Here is a 16,001-nt window from a genome sequence, read left to right as displayed (position 1 = left end):
TTCGCCTTTATCATTATTAGTCTTAAATGTTGTTTCATTATATTGAAAGTTATTATAATATTAAATTCAATAAAAAAAATTTAATTATAGCAATTAAATTAAATAAATATTTATAATTATAGTAATTAATGTATCTTAATTGCATTAATCTATTCCTTATCTCAAACATTTTTGTAGTTTGATTTTGAATTAACAACCTAATTAAAATTCAAATAACCATACTTTCCTTTAAGCTAATTAATATTAATAATAATATCATGAAAATGATCCTTTTTGACCTCATGATAGATAAAAATAGTTTATCTCATAAACTTGACTAATCATATGGTACATAAAAGCAATAAAATATGTGAAAGATGATTATTCACTTTCACTAGTTAGACCAACAAAAAAAGTGTTAAAATATGCTAGATATTCTATTTATGGATATTAGACAATCATACATTGTGTTTGTGTTAGTTATAATTTAAGTATTATTATAATTTGTATAGATTTATATCGTTATCATTTCTTTAATTGATGGGAAATTATAGGTTATAGGATCATATTATATATATATATATATATATATATATATATATATATATATATATATATATATATATATGCATACACACTCTACTCTACTCTTTGAAATAACACATCAGAATTATTCTTTAAATCTTTTTATATGGTATCGGAACCAATCAGTCGAGGAGAGTAAGGAGAGAAGTAAATGTTAGTCCAAGAGGAAGAAATTTGCAAGTCCCATCCTCGTCTCTATCCAACAGAAACAAGCTTTTTTTTTTAATTGAACGAATAACTACTTCATAAGTAATACATCCAATAAATTTAAGCATATTACATAAATTTATCGAATATATTTATGTAATATGTAACTTAAATTCACCAATGTTTAGGTCAAATTTATGGTGTTCAACATGACTTAACATTTAATCAAACACATTCCAAGTAAAGTTGTGTTTTGATTTACCCAACTCCGATATTAGAACAAAAATGGGAACTGAGAAAAGTAATATGCATGGAAGTAGCAAAAACAGGTGAACATCTAAGGCTGACAATAACAAAGACTTTGTGACATACACAGTAAAATATTCAAAGAAAAATCTAGCTAAACCAAATCAACTTCCTTTCTCCCCAAAAGAAACAAGTTCATTCAGAATTCACAAGTGGCCGATGTTAGAGGACAAAGTTTTATATGCAAGGTCTATTTCTTGTTCTGTCATCTCAATTGTATCATCACTATCATATTCAACTGCATCAGAAGACATGGCATTTGTTCTTCCAGTTTTGCTCGTCTGTTCTTTATTTACCTTTGAATTTTTCTTCCTTTGATGATCTAAACTACTTAGTTCCTCCTCGTAAATTCGCTTACAATCCAAAGCCTCTCTGTGAAGATCTTCCTTTGACAATAAAGTCTTTTTGTTTCCAACTACATCCAACTTTGCAAGCTCGTCAACTACACGAGGCAAGAACATCCAGTCCTCAGTTCCTTTTCGGATATCCTGGTTAAAGATAGTAAGGCAATCACCATCAGCTGTGAAATCTTTTATTTTGATTTCATCCCAACTATAAAAGCACTGCAGTGAAACTAAAAGTAAGAGTAGTGATTATGGAACAGGATTCATGGAACGGTGTGAAGTCAAATATAATCGAAAGGTATAAAATTAAAGCATTAAACTAGAAACAAAACACAATATTCTAAGATCAAACCGTTAGTGGCTTTGATACGGAAATGTGTCATTCAGTGAGCTGATTCAATCAATTGATCAGCCAATTCCTATCTAAATGAAATTAGTCAGCGACGTTAGGTATTATCACTACCATAAAAACAAGAAAAAAAGTTGCAGAGAAACTTAGAAGCACCTAAGAACATGTTGGATCGGAAACAAGTAGGAAATAGAAAATACTAAGTACTACGGGTGTTAATGCAAGAAAAAATTGACATTTTATGGTAATGTTTCCCAGTTAGCTAACTTCGTACCTCCTAAGATGGACAAAAACACAATTAATACTCAAATACCAGTGATCCTAGCCTTGTATGCATGTGAAAAGTGCATCCTTACAGGAAATCGATTGAATTTTAAATAATAAGGTAACTCTTTTCTTTATGCTTATGGTACCATATCTCTATGAAGGGGGGAGGCTTACTATGCTTTCTAACTGGAGAGTGATGCAAAATTCTGTGTACATTACCTGTTTTTCCTCTATAGAACGAATTGCATCTTGCAAACAAGTTAGAATTCCCTCTGCAGCTATTTTCGTCACCTCATTTGGATCTGGCTGAAATGATTAACATAATTTAAGAGGGTAGTGAAATACAATGATTTTCTAACAAATGAGTTTATTTTCAATGCAAACTTCTATTTTAGCACTATAGTCTGATTCCATGCAAGTTCAGAATCTAAATAAGAATTTTGTAACCTCTAGAAGGAAACAAAAACTGAAAACACACAGAAAATGATGACCATAACCTTTTCTTCTTGACTTTCCAGCCACTGAATTGTTTTATTCAAGTCATCAATGGCCCACTCCTTCACTTCCGAAGGCTCAAAGCATTTCCTAGAAATATCAGTGCCTTTTCCCTGGAATACCACCAAACATATAAGTCTATACTCTATAGCATATTTAATTGTTTGCAGATGAAATAAAGGTTATTCAGACTCTCAAGTATGTGACTATAAAACATCTCGTTAGATTTACCTTTGATTTTACGGAGGCTGTTGACTTTGAAGGCTGTTCTCCATCAACATGCTTCGGTGACTTTTTGGGTACAGATGGTATTTTATCTGTACTCACCCATAGTGGGGTTCACATAAAGATAAAATAGATGTGAAATTGGATGGAGATAGCAGTATTAGGGCAGGGGAAGGAGGTTGACAAGAACTACCTCATAAAGACATGTTGTAACACAGGCCATTATTTTCAAAGCTTCATCATTTCATTGTAGCATCCATTTAAGTAGTGTGTGTGTGTGTGTGTGTGTGTGTGTGTGTGTGTGTGTGTGTGTGTGTATAAGATGGATGTAAAAACGGCTTTAGAAAAACCAAAAGAAGTGTTTTAACTGTTGAGTATTTTCAGAAATAACTAGACATATAATATCATTTAAATCCTCAATAGATGATCACAATGACTCTTGAAATTGCAATTTTGTTTCAAAATATATAATTTTATTTTTCGATTCACTTTCCTAGAAAAAGAGTAAAGATATAAACAAGATGCTTGTTGCAACTAGTGCAGTGTCAGTAAATAGTTAAAAAAAGATGCCCTCTAACTTAACGTTCTATACTATATACAATCACATAGCCAATTATATCACCTTCATTGACTTCTCCTGAAACATTTCCTTTACGCCATGGTTTCCCAGCATGAAGAAGGTAATTGTCAATCTCAATCAGCTTCCTCTGTGTGTAACAATCTATTATCCAATCCTAATCCCAAAAACGAAGAAAAGAAAGGGCGCATCATGTAATATCAGGTAAGACTATCGTCCAAAAATACATACAAAGATTATACAACTAAGAGTTTGAGTGGCATGACAATAATTTCCCAACCAAAATTAAAATGTGTTGAAGTTTGATATCCCTTATATTTAACACTTAAGTAAAGTAATGCTGACAAAATAATGAAAAAGAAAAGACATAGATTTGATTTAGCAATAGAAAACCTCTTGCAAACAAAATGTTTCAACTAGCACATTACATAGAAAATTGCTTCATACAAATCACGGAAAAGTTGCCTACAATCTTCAAACACTGTAATGGAGTCTAACAACACCACAAATTAACGGAATTACAGAAATTGACACTGAAATAAATGTGGACCTAAACGATCAAAAAAAGGCTTAGAAATAAAGTTACTTCACGAACAAAGAAAAATGACTTTGAACATAAGATGCTCTTGCGTTCTCTTGGTCATTAAATAACAGTTTATTTTAAATTATGAGTTTATCAATAAGCATGAATCAACACCAGATATCTTAACTCTTTTATAAATGAAGGCATAAAAATGGCACCAAGAAAAGCATAGAATTGAAACAAAACAAGGAAAAGGGAAAAAAAGAAAACCTTGGATACAATGGTTCCACAATCAGCTTCAACTTGTCTAAACTTAGGGGTATTTGGAAATGCACAAACCAAGAGAGTGCAATCAGAGTTCCAATCAGGCTGATATTGTGCCCCCATTTCCATTGCTCGTGACCTCAACATGCCCCTCTCCGGATTCACAAACCCTGAGAGTACAAAAACCACCCCTTCCTGTCCAAAAACCGGTTAAATTAATGATTCAGTCAATAAACATTCGAAAATAGCAATGCAAGGAAAGCCAAAGCTCACCAGAAGTTTATTGAAGCTTCTAAACTCCAAACTTGAGGCAGAAGATTTTCCACCACTCTCATTTTGAACTTTGCCCATCTTGGGTGCCTCACCCTCATTGGATTTCTCACCTTTGCCGTCGAAAGTTAGTTTCTTCTCACTGTTTTCGCTCTCGTTCTTCTTTGAACATGTCCACGACGGTAGGCTCCGCTTGGAACCGCTGTCGTTGGCACTTCTTTTAGCACCAGACATAGTAGAAGAACTACCTATGCGTAGTGTACCAAAAACACCAAATTCGAAAAACACCGAAGTTTTAGTGAAGAAGCCTGCGTTTGGGGTCAGAATAAAATTCGTAAATTGATCAGAAACTTCATCGGTGAACAGAAACATGCAAGAGAATTTAAATGTGCGTGCCTATTGAGATGAATAAATAAAAAAATATCGGGAGACAAATTAATCAACAAAAAAAATAATAATAATAATACTCTTGGCTTCCTCCTCCTCTATGTGCTGTGCTGAATGTGCAGAAGGTGGTTTTAAATACATAGCGTAATAATTATTTTATAATTATTAACTTTTGAAATCAAATATCACAAAGGTGGACGTGCCGGAGTGGTTATCGGGCATGACTAGAAATCATGTGGGCTCTGCCCGCGCAGGTTCGAATCCTGCCGTTCACGCTTTTTGTAATATAAGATTTTTTTCCTTTATTATTTAGCTATTTTTGAAGGAGGAGCTGCTCCCGCTCACCCTTTTGTTTTTTAATTTTTGAATAAAAAGAAATAAATCCAAAACACAAATTTATTATGGAAAATGTTATTTTGCTTACACAGTCGAAAATAAATAAAAAAAAGTTATAGATTAAAATAATAAATATTAAAAATTTGTTGAAGTAAAAATAATATTACTTTTATTATTTAGTTATTTTATAGGGAGTAAGAGCTGCTCCCGCTCACTCTTTTGTTTTCAATTTTTGAATCAAAAGAAAAAACCAAAACACGAATCTAGGGTTTAGTTGTCCGATTCTCCGAAACCAATATGCATGCGAACGTCAATGGAGAAAGAAGGTGATGCAGCAGTGGATCCTCTCGCCAATTATTGGGGACTTTCCCTCTTTACTTCGCCATCTCTTCTTCCACCTTCCCAACCCTACAACTCAGACTTAGATCTTCAAACCATCCACACTCACCTCAAATCCATGGTGAATATTTATCATAATCCTTTTTCCTCTTCTGTCGTTTCAAACTAATTAAGTTCTGTTTAGCTTTAATTGAAGCATTGCCTTCCATTTCATGCTACTGTGTTTGCACAGGCCTTGCGGAGTCCCGCGAAACTGGTGCAGGCAGCCAAGTCTGTTTTGGATGATAACCCTAATCTGTTCGGCTCTGAGATCACGCAAGACTCAATATTTCAAACAACAAATGGTGCAGGAGAGGATGGAGATTTTCGTCGACAACAGAGACCTGGGTTGGGGCTCAAACGTCCACGCTTCTCTATGAAGCCAACTAAAAAGTAAGGCTTATATAACCCGGACCACCATTCTATCTGTGAATGTCTTCTACAGTTGTTTTTTGTTGACTTGGTTTTTTGTAACAGGCCCTCTGTTGAGAGTTTGCTTCCAACTTTGGACCTTGATAGCTTGAAAGATCCGGCGGAGTTCTTCTTGGCCCATGAACGGTTGGAAAGTAAGTTTGTGTTGTTTTTTGTTTCTCTTCCTGTGAACGAGATTCACTTCCCCGCGGCTTGTTCTTGGTCTTATTGGGTTTGCATTTGGTGAGTAGATGCAAAAAGAGAAATACAGAAGCAGCTGGGTGATGCCTCGTTTGAGTCTGATCAAGATAGCTTGTCTACTAGACCACGACAACGTCGACCTGGGCTTTTGGGGAAGGATCAATTGTATGCTCTCCTAATACTACGATAACCAGTCTACATTGTGTTCTTTGTGATGTTTGTATTTTTTATCTGTGTTTAACTCGACCTTAATTTCTTATGGGCCAGGCCAATCAGATACAAGCATCGGTATCCCAGAGAAACCTCTGAAAGTGTTCTGTCCTCCCAGGATACGCTTGGGTCTCAGACTCTTGATCCCGTGGCCGAGAAAACTGACATAGATGAAGCCTATATGCCATCCTCGAAAAAAGAAGTAATGGGTAAGTGAATGCTACTCTATTCTACTATTTGAGTGTGCTGGCGGGCCTGATTTTTTTTCCTCTAAAATCGGACTTTCAGTGCTCTTTACTTCCCGCCTTTTTCAATTCTTCAAACATTATGTATTTTTGCTCCAGATTCATCTGCTACTAAAGGGAACAAGCTCGATGAATTGTTGGATGGATTGCTTTCATGCAATTCTGAGGATCTAGAGGGGGATGGGGCCATTAGTCTTTTGCAGGAGAGGTTACAGATCAAACCCGTAGCTGTAGATAAATTTTCTATTCCGATCTTCCCAGATAGCCAAGTGACTGATCTGAAATCATTGCAAGGGAACAAGTCAAAGCCAAGGAAGGCTTTATCCGACATAGATAACTTGTTGAAAGGAATGCATACGAATAAGAAGACACCATCTAAAAAGTTTGCACAGATCCCTGTGCAGCAATTATCTTCACCCACCCCTCCAAGAAGTCCATTTGCTTCAGTCTTGTCACTGCAGAAGCACATTTCAAGGTCAACGCAATCAGTGGATCCTTTTTCACTTAATGAAATTGGTATGGAAAATTCAGAAGTCAATCTTGTTCCTGGGGGGCCGAATGAATTGAAGGCTCACATGATTGAAGATGTTGTTAGAGTTGGTAAGATCAATACAGTTTTGGACACAGACAGGCATTACACCAATACATCATCTGGAAATCCAAAGGAAGACAACTCTAGAAAATCATTGAATGAACTGAATGCGTCTTCAACTCAAGATATAATTGTAGTTGGTGGGACAAGCGAGGCTAATGAAACTGTCAGTAATGGTACCAGTACATCTCGTAAGTCCATAGAGGGTAATTCAAGGGAACCTCGGTTCGATGTTGATATTGACTCAAGTGAACTTCATTTTGACATAGATGTTGGAGGCAGTGGAATGGGCAAAATGGTTGGCACAGAGGACAGGTCGAACGTTGAGCCAAACATGATCGAAGATTTTGTTGCTGTTGACAAGACAAGAACAGTTTTGGATACAGACATAAATTGCACCCGTGCTTCAGATATTTCCAAGGAAGATAGTTCTGAGAAGTCAACAAATGAACTGATTGTGTCCTCAATTGAAGATATTACTGCAGTTAGTGGGACAAGTTTGGCTGAGGACACTGCCAGAAATTGTACAAGTACTCCTCAAAAGTCCACTGAGGATAATTCAAGGGAACCCAAGTCTGTTAAAAGTGTCGATTCAGATGAACCTCTTGTTCACATGGATGTAGATGTTGGAGGCAGTGATACGGGCGAAAGGGTTATGGATGACATTGAGGAAAGTTTGGATATTGATGCGCACATGGTTGAAGATGTCGTTGCTGCTATCAAGACAAATAGAGTATTGGAGACAGACATAAATGTTAAAAGCAGTTGTATGGGTGAAAGGGTTATGCATGACATTAGTATTGAGGCAAATGAAACCTGTCAATCCAAGGACAAAGTATGTTTCATTTGAAAAAAAGTAGTGTCATAAATTTTAGATGTTGGCTAATGCAGAATTTTAACAATGAAAATCTTAATCAATCTTTTGTATTCTGATTGACACAGGCTGGAAATATGCTGGCATTTACAACTTCCACTCAAAGCGATGATACAAATCACAACATGGACAGTCCACTAGGTATGTATACATTCACATGCTTCTGAGTTATGTTCAGAATAAATAACTGAAAGCAGAATACCCGAACACTTTAAGAATGTATTTTCCTGCAAAGTGCTTCATTTTTGCATTATTAGGAAATTAAAAGAAAAAAGAACAATGGCAATTGATTTGTACATTGGCACCACTGTCATATACAAGGGTAGTTTATTCCATTGAAAATCCGTTGGCTTAGGATATGCATGCTAAAAGGCTATACAGATTTATTTGAACCTGCATCTCTTGAGTAATTCTGCATATGCATTAATGCTTCTTTTGAAGACTGAAGCTATATTATAATCTTTGTTGCTGATATGAAGTCATGTTCCTGCTCACTGCTCAGAGTGCAGTTATATTTGATCATTTGGTGATGGATTTGATATCTTTCTTACTATTTACGTAAATGTAATAGATTTGTGAATAGAAAAACCAACTGTTAGGGAACTAATTGTATCTAGTAGAAGAAGAAACATTAACCAGCCTAACTGCCTGGCAGTTAGGTAAGTCAGTATAAAAGGGGTGGGTTGGTTGGTGAGAGGGGGAGTCTTTGAGTGTTATTGTTTGGCGGGAACTCTTGTAGTTCTTTGGAGGGAGGTTAAGCTCTCTGGTTACGTTGTAACACCATTCTTACTGATTCTTTTTCAATAAAAGGAGGCTGTATAATTCAGATATATTGTCTTTGTGTGTATTCGAGTGTTTTTCCATAGGTTCTTGATCCAAGAACCTATCACCAACACTGGAGTTTCCAGAACATGCAATATAGAAGTACTTTAAGATATTGTTACCCTCTTTTCTGTTTTGTCTTCTTAAAAGAAGTTTAGAGCGAGAGCAGGCTAAGCACAGTCATAGAAAATCTTTCATTATCAAATGTAGTTTTTTAATAAACATGCCTGAAAATAGTGGTTGTATAGAGGCTATTTGGAGGAGCTTTTACTTTTAGTGAATGCAAAGCCCGAAAAAACTGTGCCAAAACATATATTATCTCAATGACATCGCTTGATCCTAGTCGTTTACCCCTCTCCCAGTAATTCATATAACAGTGTCCTGAACTCTCCTCTTAAGTTTCCCTTTGATCTGTGAAATCAGCAGAAAATATTGCTTTAAACCAACGTTAATGTACCTTCGACTATACTAACTTTGTTGTGGTTTGCCTTAGCTGATCAATCTGATCCTTCTGGATGTCAAGCCAATGCTGTGGATAAACGAGCCAGAAGAACAGAAGATGATCAATCCAATCCCACTGGATATCATGCCAATATTCTACAGGTTACTAGATTTGTCCATTTCTTTTCTAATGTTTCTCAGTGTTTAAACCACCTGTGTCATAATTCAATCATTTTATCATGTATCAGCAATTTAAATGGTGAAAATAGATATGGGGGCAATCAAGGTGCTTTACGCAGAAAAATTATAGTTATACAACTAATTTGTTCAATATTGTTTAATATTTATAAATTTATTAATGACATAAAAAGATAAGAGATGCATAATGTGATAGAGAGAGATAGAGAGGATCAGTGAATTGTTAATACGTGTGGTCAAAATTTTGTTAGGAATAATTACCATACTTTGAATGTGATAAAGCGTAATTTGTTCGATCACTTGGTGAAAGGTTATCGCACTTGATTATCCATGCACTTTCAGTTTCCTAACTCTATCCTACTAGAAAAGGGTAAAATTAAGTTTACCATACAATTCAGATAGTAAACATACGGTGTGGAATTGAATTGTATTTAGAAATTTACAAATATTCGTGTTCAAAATTAGTTAGTTTAGGATAAGCCGCCCTGACATGATTCCACACAAGTCTGATTAATCACTATATCAAAAGTTTACCCTAGTTGCTTTTTAAGGAATTGACTGTGACTTCTTTCGCAGGAAAAGACAGATGCTTCTGTGCAGCCTGTTAAAAAACAAAGGAGAGTTAAATCACGTGCGCAAACAAATGTTTCCAAACGGAAAAGCCTTGCAGGTTTCTACTTGTCATTTATCCCATCCATTTATTTTCAAGAATTCCTTTTGTTGTTAAATAATTAATCCTTGTTCCAGCTTCCGGTACATCATGGAATTCTGGATTAAGGAGAAGCACCAGGATCAGGACAAGGCCATTGGAATACTGGAAAGGGGAAAGACCGGTATATGGTCGCGTACACCAAAGTAAGTAAAACCATATTGCTCTATCAGTATTGCTGACTAGTAGCTTAAATTCTGCCATTTAAGTAGGAGTTTCTTCTGTTTTATCAAATTTAACTTTGATTGTGATTTTTTTATTCTCGATACAGGATTGAAAGAATTTTACCTGTCATGTTTGCAGGTTTGGCTACTGTCATTGGGGTGAAGTGCATCTCTCCAGGAAGTGATGGAAAACCGACTATGAAAGTAAAGTCTTATGTATCAGATCAGCACAAAGAGCTTTTTGAGTTGGCATCTTTATATTGAACATAAAACAAGTTCCTTGGATTTGTTCTGTACAATGATGTGATTTTTTCTAATCACATCATTGACTGTAGCTATAATCAGTAAAACGGCAAGACAACTAAAGTGGCAGTAGTTAATTGTGTTAAGTACCTTATGTTGTTATTTAGTCACATTAATCCAGGTCTTAATTAGTACCAACAGCAAAAAGAAATGAAATTTGTGAGAAGTAAAAAAGTATTAATTAAATTAGTTCATGCACTTAAAAGTAATCGTTATAAATTAAAGGAGAGTAATAGCAAAGGCAGGTATAAAACCGAACTTGTTTAGTGTATTAGCTTTAAAAGGTCAAACAAACTAATTAAATTAACAGAAATTCCCATATAATGCAATCAGAATAACGGTAAAAGTATGTAGCGTATTGATTCAGTTTTGGTATAATAACCCTAAAAAGTCAAACAAGCAAATTAATTGGTTCACTTCTCAAAACTTAGATCTTATCAAAACTTAACTAGTAAGCGAATTTCGATTGGTCTGGATGTTATATTTCATTTGCCAAACGGATAAAAACATTTTATTTTCTTGTATGATGGTATTAATATCCATCATTCTGTTGGGTCTACTAAGAGGGTTCATCAAGGAGATACAAACACTAATGAGATCTGAGTATAATTATATCAGGGATTGATATCACTCTCTATCTAAAACCTTAAGCCAATGGGTTAATGTGTCTTTTATCTTTATATAGTGTTCTACTTTCTCATTTCTATCCAATGTAGGACTTGGGTTGACACTTAAATTTCCAACAATCTTCTCTTCAAGGGTGAGTCTCTTCCACATGGGTACACTTTCTCTCCAACTGTCAACCACGACCACGAGTAGCCTTTTCCAACTGTCATTCATCTTAACGGAACTCGCTTACTTGAATATCTTTTACCATAAAGACTTTCGGTATAAGGATCATTATACTCTTCTAAGTCAGTCACCAAGACAAACCATCGGTTCTGATACCACTGTTGGGTCTATCAAGGAGGGGGGTTCAATGGGAGGACACAAAGACCAACAAGATCTTAGCACGAGCATATAAAGGATTGACATCACTCTCTATTCAAAACCTTTAAGACAATGGATTAAGGAGTCTTTCATCTTTATATAATAATCTACTTTTTCGTTTATATCCAATGTAGGATTTGGACTCGCTTAGATTTCCAACACATTCATCATCGAAAATAATAAATCATTTTATTAGAAATATAAAAATAATACTTTTTTTCTTTATTTTATATAAAAAAACATTCTCATTTTATATTTATCTTGCAAACAAAGAGAAATATTTTGGATGATTGAATTAGATACTCGTAATTAGAATGCAGCTTTACTAATCGGAGAAAATTGAAGTATAATTTATTTATGTATTCTTAGCATAAACTTTTAATTTTACAACTATCATTACAACATTATTGACATGAAATTTCAATTTTGACAAAAAGAAAACATTGAAATACAAAGAAATAAACTGGAATTCTATCCATAATACTAAACTCGAAGAATAGCTAAACGTAACCAATTTGAGTACATTTTATTAATTTTATATTGCAGTAGAATGAGTCCAGGGACTTACCAATCAAATTGAAAAGGACAATGATGTTGAAAAATGGTCTATTTTCAAACATCAATAGTTTCTAACTCATTCTACATTCTTCTGAAATTATAATTTGTGGCTACAAGAAAATACGTAAGTCAGAAATTGTTCAATCACAAGAAAATTGATACCATTTTAGTACATATTTTCAACCTCCACTTCTCAATATCAACGTGAATTCTACTCCATGCACTCAAAATATTCTTTGGTTTTTATTTTTTCTCAAAAATTCTTTAACACATAAATTTTTTTATATTCATTTAATACATCACTTTTTACTTTTATTTTTTTTATAATTATTTTACTTTTGTAACGTGTATCACTCTCGTTACTTTTTGACAAATTCAGTTCTTGAGGTTTAAAACTCTTTTTAATTATCAACACAAACAAAATAACACGAAGTTTTATTGTAAAACTTTTCTAACATCACATAATTTATTTTAACATTTTTATTTGGTGTGAAAATATTAAAATTTATGTAAAAAAATATTTATTTATTCATCCATTTGGTTAGATTGAAATTAGTAATTAATGTGTAACGTATGCATCACACATGTGTTTACAGTGGCTGGATTAGCCTAACTTTAAAGATAGAGTTGAATTATAATAGCACAAATATAAAAATATGTATGCTTCAATTATCACGCTATCACCTTCAAAGGCTTCTACATGTCGGGTTAGTTCTACCTCTAATTTAATATTTAATTAGCAAACGTTGTCGATGAGAGTGTCTCTACCAGAATAATTATTTGGTGAAAGGTGTCCTAAAGGCATAGAATTATTGTCTCTTTAAATTAATGTTTTTGTCAAAATAAATAACAATTAATTATTGTGGTTTAAGAGTACAGACAACTCATGAGTTCTCTAACTATTTCACCACAGTAAAATTGATAGATAGAAAAAAACTTGTTGGTAATCCAAAAATTATAACAGATTTCTAAATTTTTATTATTGATGAGAATTATAATTGTTATTATTCATGAATATTTTTATTGGTAATAGATCTTTTCGTAAATTTAATTTTTTTTTTTAGTTTTAATAGCAAAGCAAATAAAATTTATGTAAATAAAACTCTTAAATACTATTTTTGGTCTTTATTTTTATTCATTTTATTTAATATGGTTTGTATTTTTTTCGTAAGTTCAATGTGTTTTCTATTTTTAATAAATTTTGTTTTTATATTTTCTCATGACGCTATTTAAATTGTTAAGAAAGAGTACATAGAGTGACAATGTTTGAATGAGTTGTGTGATTTTTTTTCTTATGTAGCTTGTTATGCATAATGTGACTTGAAATTATATGTTTATTGTATTTTGAAACTGAAATAGGACATAAAAAGATAAATAGGATTTTGGGAACTGAGTATGGGTTTTCTCACGGGTTGAAAATTGATTTTGCAAACTCTTATGCATCTAAAACATATAAGTTTGACCGAATTCCTGAATTTCAATGTGTTTCCACACAGTAGAACACCTTTCTTTCTTTCATTCACGACTTAATAACAACTTTCAAAAATTAACCTTTCGCTAAATGAGTATATACTTTCTGTTTCACTTTTAACCAATCTGTCTCGCAGAGCGAGTATCTTACTTGTTCCCTGAGTGAACAAGTTGTGACTAAGCGAAAAAGTCCTGACAACAATCTCTAATTCTCTTTAAATCTCAATTTTCCTGCACAATAATCTACAAAAAAAATAACATTATATATAACTTAAAATAAATAAATAAAATACATATTCCCACGAGGAGAACACATAATACATGAATAAATACAACTTTAAGGTTAAAGTTGTTTCACTTCTCATTTATACTCCGTCATAGATTTTGTTATAACAAATGCCCAAATAGACTACAATTGTGTCTTTCATCATCTTCATTGTCACTTTGATTATCTTGGGAACTTACCAAAAATTCTGAACATCACTCATCATCAGATAACCCCATGTCATTTGATATTGATTGGGTATGTAGACTATGCAAGTGATTCATTGTTCATTCTTCATCAATGTCTTATTCATTTAAATGCACTTCAATTGTGACATTTCCTTCTACAATGTTTTGTACAAGACTAACAACATTTACATGCATATCCACAAGTCCTACACCCACTTCACTTACATCGTCATCATCCTCACTTGCATTAACAAATTCAGTCTGAACCTCCACTTTATCATCACCCAAAACATGTACTTTGTCCTCACCCTGAACCTCCACTTCATCCTCATCTCCTACTTCATGTTATTACCAGCCACAATTTGTATCTCAGACTCACTGTTGTGATGACCATCTTCTGTCCTCTTTGTGAACTTTTGGAGTCGCTAACATGACTACTATCACCAATAGTGATCAAGAACTTCATTTAGTTCATTCTCTATGACATCTAGCTCATCCACACCATGAACCACAAAACAACTGAACTTCACTATAATACTTGGTCACATTGACCATATTAATTGCACCCTTGTCATCATACAACTAATGCAACATATTTTCAATAACATATAACAACCCATTAACTTCAATATACCTCAATTCTTTAAGTGAATCTATGATTTCAAAGTAACTTCACTTATCAAGGTCACCTAACCAATAACTCATTTATCCACCAATATATTTAAATGATACATCTTTTTTAAAGTCCCACCATGGACTACAACTTTGAATCTTTAATCTTAGATATCTCAAAACAACCATGTATAAAGCCTATAAAGTTAAAACATATTTTAATTTCATAGAGACCACATACACATTCAAAAAAACTTAAAAAGTATGAGAGATCAATTCTAAAACCAACATCGAACACAAACAATTCAAAATTTTGGGTCACTAACACCTAATCCACAACATTTACTCAATCCAGATCATGTAAAAAACATTCATAGCAAAAAAAAAAATAACACAATGCAATGAAAACCCAACAATAAAATACCAATCACAATACATATTAACGAACACATTAAAAAGTGAAACTCACCTGATTAATGATCAATCCCTTCGAGTTTTTACAAACGATGTCCAAAATTTACCACTCCACCTTCACCTCCCTGCAATGCTGACGAGAGTTCTAAATTCCCCACGCATATATGATTTTGTTAAAATAAGTCTTCAGTTAAATAAATTAATTTCAAATCACACATTGTATAATGGTCTACATAATAAAAAATGATACAACTCATTCAAATAATATCTTTCTATATATTCTTCTGTTAACAATTTAAATAATATAATAATAAAAAATTAAACAAAATTCATCAAAAAGAAGAATCACATTAAAGTTACGAAAAAAATTGATCACATTGAACACGAAAATAAGAACAGTAAAACGTAGACATGGGTCCGTTCTAAACATAACATAAATACTGACACTGTTGTAATTAATTTTAAAATGGGAAGAATCCGAACCTCGTGGATCTGAATCTGGTGTTATCTTGAGTGGATCAGACAAGTGTTGGGTTTTATCAGTTAAAAAAGTAGCAGCATGGGACCATGATGAACCGCATGACAGAAAAGCTTCTAGAAGGAAAGATGACTCATGATAATGTTAATGTCATGGCTGATTTGGAATGAGGACGGTGGTCACATGACAGCAATGCTTCTAGAAGAATGCTCTCAATAATTCAATCATCTACTGTTCCTTTTCCATGGCCTCCAAATAAAAACTACAATCAATATGTTTTCTATAATATCTCAAATTTAATTTCCAATGATAATGAACTGCAATGTTTCTGCATCAAATTTTCCATCTTTGGCACTCGTGCTTTGAACTTTTCACCTTTGAACTGTTCTTCCCACAAAACTTCCACTTTCGTGTAATAATTGTT

General features: G+C 33.6%; 2 protein-coding genes and 1 non-coding gene across 3 annotated transcripts; 2 read left to right on the top strand and 1 right to left on the bottom strand.

Annotated features, from left to right (window-relative positions):
• Positions 1-945: 945 nt before the first annotated feature.
• ATXRCC1 (BRCT domain-containing DNA repair protein) lies at positions 946-4,818 on the bottom strand. The gene is made up of 8 exons (XM_047301918.2): positions 4,799-4,818; positions 4,335-4,639; positions 4,068-4,256; positions 3,320-3,431; positions 2,704-2,789; positions 2,475-2,585; positions 2,197-2,283; positions 946-1,505 (listed from the first exon to the last, which is right to left on the bottom strand). The coding sequence occupies exons 2-8, from the start codon at positions 4,563-4,565 to the stop codon at positions 1,164-1,166; spliced, it is 1,158 nt and encodes a 385-aa protein (XP_047157874.2). The 5' UTR covers positions 4,566-4,639; positions 4,799-4,818; the 3' UTR covers positions 946-1,163.
• Positions 4,819-4,911: 93 nt separating this feature from the next.
• TRNAS-AGA (transfer RNA serine (anticodon AGA)) lies at positions 4,912-4,993 on the top strand. Its single transcript has one exon. It is a non-coding gene; the product is annotated as a tRNA-Ser (tRNA).
• Positions 4,994-5,260: 267 nt separating this feature from the next.
• Positions 5,261-10,749, top strand: CENP-C (centromere protein C). Its single transcript, XM_047301916.2, has 11 exons — positions 5,261-5,514; positions 5,626-5,825; positions 5,910-5,998; positions 6,095-6,209; positions 6,312-6,463; positions 6,599-7,926; positions 8,034-8,106; positions 9,281-9,390; positions 10,003-10,096; positions 10,174-10,281; positions 10,439-10,749. The coding sequence occupies exons 1-11, from the start codon at positions 5,356-5,358 to the stop codon at positions 10,561-10,563; spliced, it is 2,553 nt and encodes an 850-aa protein (XP_047157872.1). The 5' UTR covers positions 5,261-5,355; the 3' UTR covers positions 10,564-10,749.
• Positions 10,750-16,001: the final 5,252 nt, after the last annotated feature.

The sequence above is a fragment of the Vigna umbellata genome, chromosome 6 (genome assembly GCF_029865625.1).
Source record: "Vigna umbellata cultivar VRB3 chromosome 6, Vumbellata_1.0, whole genome shotgun sequence".
Lineage (NCBI taxonomy): Eukaryota > Viridiplantae > Streptophyta > Magnoliopsida > Fabales > Fabaceae > Vigna > Vigna umbellata.
The sequence above is the reverse complement of the archived record's forward strand: the minus strand, read 5'-3'. Positions and strand labels throughout refer to the sequence as shown.